At 46.5% G+C, this 7,863-nt stretch overlaps 1 protein-coding gene across 1 annotated transcript; it reads left to right on the forward strand.

The window, feature by feature from the left end:
- Nucleotides 1-145: 145 nt before the first annotated feature.
- trmt2a (tRNA methyltransferase 2 homolog A) lies at nt 146-4,823 on the forward strand. The gene is made up of 12 exons (XM_080499740.1): nt 146-234; nt 962-1,604; nt 1,729-1,837; nt 2,031-2,212; nt 2,319-2,433; nt 2,518-2,633; nt 2,726-2,837; nt 3,031-3,153; nt 3,780-3,855; nt 3,988-4,104; nt 4,189-4,285; nt 4,376-4,823. Exons 2-12 carry the CDS (start codon nt 979-981, stop codon nt 4,515-4,517), a joined length of 1,815 nt encoding a protein of 604 aa, XP_080355866.1. The 5' UTR covers nt 146-234; nt 962-978; the 3' UTR covers nt 4,518-4,823.
- The last annotated feature ends 3,040 nt before the right edge of the window (nt 4,824-7,863 follow it).

Raw genomic sequence — 7,863 nt, forward strand, 5'->3', positions numbered from 1 at the left:
TCTATTCATTTAAAGTAAAGTTTATTGCTCATAACAATGATTATTTATGCATTTCCTTTAGCACTTGTTTGTGTTACCGACTTCTCACCGAATCTTCATGGAGCCTAAAATTGCGCACTTCCACTTTAAGAAAGTTCAAAGTTCACGCTCCACGTGGTCCAACCAACATGGCGGCGCCCTGTGGACTTCAGTAACAAGTGGAGTTTCTATTACTATTACTATTATTATATGAAGGTAAGGATTGTGATAAAGACAGTGGATTTTCAACAAATGTAGATGATAAAAGGCACCAAACTAACGTGTGAAACGTCGGGAAATATATTTTGATTAGTATCGTTTTCAGTAAAGAAGAAAACTCGCAGGTTCTGTGAAGAAAAGTACATTATTGTCACCTTAGTGTTTATTTTGTAAGGCAGGAAACATGCAAATACCGTGTAAAATGACAGAAATGCTACTTTTGACTGGTTTCATCTGACAACTTTGATGTGAATTCATGTTTTATTGTGTTCATCCTAAAAAAAAAAAAAAAAAGCAACGTGCCGTTACGAGCAATTACAAAGATCTACTGCATTTCAACCTTCTTCTGAAGCTTATTTTTTTAACAGCTTATTTCTTCTGTCTTATTTTAAAGCTAGTCTTTTCAGATATTGCCTCCTACGCATTTACATATGCTTCTTTATACCTACTAAATAATTTGAAACTGTTATTTATTTGCTGAATGCAGGTGTGAACAAAACGATGTGTTTTAAAGTGTATCTTCGATGCTGTGGAAGAATGTTAAAATGTGATTGTCATTGTTATATTGTATTCTTTATACTAGGCGACTCATATTTTAAGCATATGAATGACAGATTATTGGGTATTGAAATATATATTGTAGTTGCAGCCGTGATTGTCCAGTTTGAACAAGAGCTGCTGTATAAAAGCCAAACATTGAAATGTGTTCCTTTCTGAATGTAAGGTGCAGCCATCAGAGTGATGGCAGACGTTGCAGGCAGCCCCTTGGCTGTTCATCCAGCTTCAGAGGAGGAGAAGCCTGACGATGTCCTTCAGCAGCCTAAAGATGATGCTGTGGAGTCTGATGTTCAAGCAGACGGGGAGAGTAACTCGGCATCCGACCCCTCCATGTACCGCTACATCAAACAGGACCTCTTCACCTCGGAGATTTACAAAGTGGAGATCCGCAACCTGCCCAAATTCATCGGTTTTAACGACCTCAAGAAGTTCCTGGCCAAACACGGCCTCAACCCACACAAGATCAAGCTGTTCGGTAAGCAGACCTTCGCTTTCGTCACCTTCAAGAATGAGGAGGAGCGCGACAAGGCCATGAAGATGGTGCACGGCATGCAGTGGAAGGGCCAGGTGCTGAGCGTCCGGCTGGCCAAGCCCAAAGCCGACCCCATCCTGAGGAAGAGGGCGCGGGAGGAGGGCGAGGGCGCCGGAGGGCAGCCCGCCCCCAAGCGAGCGGACGGGGAGGAGCAAGAGGAGCTGCCGCTCAGCGTCCAGATCGCCAACGTGGTGACTCCTCTGTGGGAGGTGCCGTATGAGGAGCAGCTGCGGAGGAAGGAGCAGGAGGTGGAGGGAGTTCTGCAGAGGCTGGCCAAGTAGGTGATCGCAGTCATCTGCTGCTGTGGCGAGTTGAGTGTGGACAACGCAACGACGTCCCATGTTTTTCTAGAAGTTGATATCAGGTTGTTCCCCCCCCCCCCCACATCCGTTTGATCTCAGAGAGATCGGCAGCACCAACAAAGCCATGATGCCGTGGCTGTTTGCACAGAAAGGAAAGTACAAGAACATGTGTTGCCCTCTGGAAACGATCCGGCCGTCTCCTTTACAGGTATTGTTCAATCATGTGTAATGTAATGTATGTGTAACAGTAAAAACAAAAAACAAACAAGTAAAATTACATAAAAACGGAAGGAAAACTGTGGCACGAGTGGAAATATGTTAGTAAAAACAATTTATATTCCTTGTACGTCTTCTGTTGTTTTAGAAGTTGCTACTGCTTACCCATCTTGTGTCGATTACAGAAAGAATACCGAAACAAGTGCGAGTTCCTGATCTCGGTGGGTGCGGACGGCGAGGATAAGACCATCGGTTTCCGCCTGGGGAAATACAAGGGAGGCTCCTGTGCTGTGGTGGGGCCGTCGGAGACCAGCCACGTTTCCGCCGAGGCCAAGAGGGTCGTCGGCGACTTTCAGAAGTTCATCAGGTACACCGACATCACACTCTCACTTTGAGAGTGTGATGTTGCAGGATGCAATTGCGGGATGGTTTTCAGTCTGACGGCATATGATCCCCGCTTGTTTTGCAAACAGGACGACGCCATACAGTGTGTACAGTCCAGAGACGTACTCGGGCCACTGGAAGCAGCTCACGGTTCGCACCACGAGGACCAAACAGGCCATGGCCATGGCCTTTTTCAACCCACAGGTATTGGAACGTTTTCACTTCAGCTCCATAAAGCAACATGCTGTATTGTTCGTATTTCTCCTCTTTTCGTCCAATCCTTGTCAGAAACTTGACGAAGAGGAACTCAGCGCTTTGAAAAGCTCCATGAAGGAGTTCTTCACCGAGGGAGAGGGGAAAGACAGCGGCGTGACCTCGCTCTACTTTGTTCGGGAGGGTCAAAGGTGAAAAATATACCATTAGCCACAAACTGAGTCTCAATGAGTGAAAGTCGCTGGAACAATTCAGGACTGTGTGTTTTGTTTTGCTGGTGCAGGACGTCTCCGAACCCAGAGGACCTGCCCTGTGAGCTGGTGGCTGGAGAGAGCTGCATTCACGAGGACATGCTGGGTCTCAAATTCAGGATATCGCCTCATTCCTTCTTCCAGGTGAGAAGCGAGAGCGGCTCAAAGGTCGTCTGGCCCAGTCACAGGTGTCACCTGCCATTGTTTACTCTGAAATAATCAACCATATGCAGCGTTAACTGAAATGTCGGCGTGGTTTCTTGATGCCTAATAGCCGTAAGGCTGCGGTGTTTTCCGTGGCGAAGCTCTGAATGGAGGTGTGTTTGTGACTTGCGAGGTGAACACAGGAGCTGCAGAGGTTCTGTACTCCGCTGTGGGGGAGTGGGCCCAGCTGGACCAGGACAGCACCGTCCTGGATGTGTGCTGTGGGACCGGCACTATTGGCATCTCTCTGGCAAACGTAACGTGTCAAACCACTTCATATCTTAAGCACTTTGCACGTTCTGTTTGTGTCCTGGGATATAAGGAGGTATATATTTGGAGCAAGTATATTTAATCATATTCCCTCCATGACAGTATTATTTGAATTTGTTAGTCATGCATATTATTTGCACTAGTTACATTTTTTACATTGCAGCTGTGAAATGAGCAATCATGGAGTAAAAATGGACTAAAGCCATTTGAGAAGGATTTATTTGTTGACATTGAAATAGTTTGAAGTGTAAATGCAGCACAGCGTCATGGGGTTCATCTTCAGAAGCAGGTTATTGTTTCTGTTAGTAGTGAACACTGTGAATCTTTACATTTTATAAGCTGTTGTGACTTCTGAGCTGGTTAAACAAAATACCAAGTCACTATTCTATAATATGCTTATAACAGCTGTCGACCATGTTTGTTTACATCTTCCGGTCTGTTAAAAAAATGATCTTTTGAGCACAAAGTGAATGAGATCAGAGAAACCTTTCTTTTTTTGTGCCAAATGAAGGTTTATAGTAAAGTCACGCATGCTGTGTGAGGTTTACTCAAACAGAACAGAGGGAATGTTGACAGTTTGACGGGTTTTCATTGTGGCTTTCTCGTCTGCAGAGGGTAAAAAAGGTGATTGGGATCGAGTTGTGTCAGGAAGCCGTGGAAGACGCCAAAGTCAATGCCAAGCTCAATGGTGAGGCGCCGAGCGAAGTGCTGAGGAAGAGAGTTTTAACCACCGGCACTCACACAGTTCATGTCGCCGTCGCTCCCGATTGCCGAGTGGGAAAACGCTGCGAAGCGGCTTTCTGACTGTGTTTGTTCCAAGGTCTGAGTAACGTGGAGTTTCACTGCGGAAAAGCCGAGGACGTCTTCCCCAACATCCTCAACGCCCTGGTGTCTCCCAGCCTCACCGCCATCGTGGATCCTCCGAGGGCCGGCCTGCGTGAGCACACGGGAACACAAACACAACGCTCTCTCATTTGGCAGTGTGTGGCTTTTTAACCGGGGAATGTTCCCGCCGCCACAGACTCCAAGGTGATCCTGGCCATCCGGAGGGCGGGGCACCTGAAGAGGCTGGTGTACGTGGCGTGCAACGCCAAAGCGGCCATGACCAACTTCATCGAGTGAGTGATGGATGTGACCCCGTCGCCCCCAGAGAAACCCGACCGGGCCGGAGAGCTCCTCGCATGTGAAACGTTTTCTGTGATGTCCAGTCTGTGCAGGGCGCCGTCCAACCGAGTCCGCGGCGCTCCGTTCCGCCCGGTGCGAGCCATGGCGGTGGATCTCTTCCCCCAGACGATGCACGTTGAAATGCTCCTGCTGCTGGAGAGGGTGGACTACGACACGCAGCAGTGACCGGCCCAGAAGCGACGCGCCCTGCACAGTTCGACGGCGTTCCTGTCTTCTACACGTCTGTATTCTCGGCGCTCCAAAGATCCTAAACTCATACCAGACAGTTTGTTTAATTTTTTTTCCCTTCTTTTTAATATGCGCTACAGCTTTGACGTTTCTGATTATAGTCTGTCTCCCTTCTTTTGAAAAAAAAAAGAGAAATAATCTCTCTTTGGACCGAACTGGTTTGTTTAGCGTACAGCTGATTAGATATGTAGTTTAAATTTTGTAACTAACATCATAATAGCAGGTGTGAGGAAATATTGCAAAAGCTGCAACAAAGAAATAATAAAAAGCAAAATCATCAATATTCTGAGCAGCCTCACTTTTTTTTTACTTTATATTTGGGGAAAAACATGTTGAGCATCTCAGATCCCCTGAAACTTTGTACAAATACAAGTACCGTACTTTGAATGAAAATGAGTGAAGTAATGCTCATTGTTTTATTACCTGGTCAAGAAGAGGCAGATTGGATTTACCTGGAATCTTTTAAAGACACTCATAAAGACACTCTGGGGAACTATACATTAAGAAGAAGCAAACATGTGTTTGCTTGATTACTTTATTAAATCATGCTTCTTGGTGATAAATCTTCCATCTTTGCAAAGTCTGAGACCTTTTTTTTTAAAAATGGCACCATGCAATTATGCAGCAGAACAGACTATGGCGGGATGCATTTTTTAATAGAAATGTACCTATTTTCCGTGTGTGTGTAATTTAGATGAAGTGGAATCGACTCATTTGCTACAAAGAAAATGATGAAAATGTTCAACTATCTATTCAAACTGCACAAACTTGGTAAATACTTAAGGCAGGAGTGTAAAACAAGGTTTATCCTACCAAACCAAGCAAATAATGAACAGATTAATTTTTTACCCTAAAATAAATGTGTTAAAAGTAGCGGACACAACACCGAGACCTTGAAACGATTGAGAGCAAGGAAGCATTAAGGTGCATCTGAAACATCCCTCCTATCTCCTTTCCTATCCACTTTGCCTTAATCCCCAGAAGTGTTTGTGACGGCCATGATAAGGAACGTTGGAATTCTCAATAAGCAAAGGAAATGAGGCCCATTGCTTCCTTTAGCCGAGGAAACGCTGATGCTTCCTTTACCAAAGGAGACCAGGGGCCTCATTTATAAACGTTGCGTACGCCACTCTCTACGCAAACCGTGGGATTTATAAAAAGAGAGCTTGACGGGAAAATGTGCGGTCCACCACGCCAACTCTGACCCATGCGTACGCACATAACTGGGGTAAGGAGGAACTGCGCCACTGATGGCAGAAGAAAGAAACGGGAGAAACTGTGTGAAACTGATCGTGTAAAATAAATAGTTATATGACCTCATATATGGACAGTTTATTTGCAAGAAATGGATAGTAAAAAATTACATTTCTACAATGAATAAACAAACATACTCCCTGGAGTGCACACGGGAAACATGATTAAGACAATAAGATAGTAAGACAACAGTAGGGCAAATTATGTTTACACTGATATGAATGTAGTGTAATATCCTATATAGCCCATTTCGTTTCATCTCCGTTTTCAATGCATAACGCATAAAACACTTTGTAACTGTGTTTTGTTGCCATACAAAAAGACTATAATTATCTTTTATTGTTAGTCTGAAGAACTGTTTGTCAATCGGGGTAATTGTCACACGTGTAGCAGATGCCACCTAACAGATGGGTATATAAAGGCAGGTATTCACAATGCGTCATGGCGCACAATGGCTGCTTTGGCACTATTAGAAGATGTGGCAAACGGAAGGATACGGAGGGAGCGGAACTTCCGAGACCAGCAAGATCCACTAGCCAACAGTGATGAGTGGCTGATGAGCCGTTTCCGACTCCCACGAGCCGTCCTCTTGGATCTATGTGCGGCATTGGGCCCAGCCTTAGAGAGGAGCACCCGCAGAAACCACGCCGTGCCAGTCCCGCTTCAAGTGCTCACAACACTCGGGTTTCTGGCAACGGGCACATTCCAGAGGGAATTGGCTGACAGGTCAGGGATGTCCCAGCCAACCTTTAGCCGTGTTATGCCAGACGTGTTAGGAGGTATAATTGGGTTGTCTCATCAGTACATAAAGTTTCCTTATACGGTGGGTGAACAGGCAAATACAAAAGCGCAATTTGCAGCAATGTCCGGTTTCCCAAATGTAATCGGTGCCATTGACTGCACTCATGTTGCTATACGAGCACCGAGTGAGAATGAATTTGCTTTCATTAATCGTAAGCATTTTCATTCCCTCAATGTCCAACTCGTATGTGACGCGGACATGTTGCTTACAAATGTAGTGGCTCGGTGGCCCGGGTCAACCCAGGATTCATTCATACTGAGACACAGCAGTGTTGGGCGCAGACTGGAGGCCGGCGCTGTACGTGATGGGTGGCTTCTAGGTACGGACAATTAATGTGGAAATCCTGAGACTTGCAATTTTGTACTAGTGTTTAACCCGTTCACCGACCTTGCAGGCGACAGTGGATACCCCCTCAAGCGGTGGCTGCTCACCCCTTTTCCTGACCCACAAGGCGCAGAGGAGAGGACCTATAATCTGCGCCACAGCCAGGCGCGCAGTATTGTGGAGCGCACCATCGGGCTCCTGAAGGGCAGGTGGCGGTGTCTCGACGGCACAGGAGGAACGCTAGCCTACAACCCCGAGAAGGTCTGCAGTATTGTCAGAGCGTGTGCTGTGCTGCATAACGTGGCAAAACTGAATGCTGTGGCCTTGCCCCCCGACGCTGATCGTCTTGGCCCCGACCCGGACCCCTATCCCCAGGCATTTGAGCCAAGCGCTGCTGCCGTGCGCCAGCGTTTGGATGTGATGCGTCATTTATGAAAAAACAGGTATGGAAACAAATTCAAAACAATCATTTATTGATAAACTCTTTGATGGTGGTGTTGAGCTCGGACAGGACATGTTTTATGTCCCGCAGTTCTCTAGCCACTTGATGTATTGCCGTGACGGTGTCTCTCTGCGTCTGCAGGACTGCATCTGTGAGGACACGGCTGCTGCAGGGCTGGGATGCACGAGGTGCAGTGGACACGCTGGGCGCACACGGCTCAGCTGCGGCGCCACTGACCTCGCCTGGACCCGCAGCAACTACAAGAAATGTTGAATAAAGTCACTTGTTTTGTGAACGGAGTCTCAATCGTTTCTGTACATAAATGTGAACACAACCTTGGTTTACACTCATTTCAAATATGGGAATACAAATTGCATACCTTGGTCTTCTGCTTGTGGGCCGGCATCGGTGTCCCCCTCCACCTCCGTCACCACTCCACTCAGGAGGGATTCCCCGATGAC

Source organism: Blennius ocellaris (assembly GCF_963422515.1).
Source record: "Blennius ocellaris genome assembly, chromosome: 7".
NCBI classification, from domain to species: Eukaryota; Metazoa; Chordata; class Actinopteri; order Blenniiformes; family Blenniidae; genus Blennius; species Blennius ocellaris.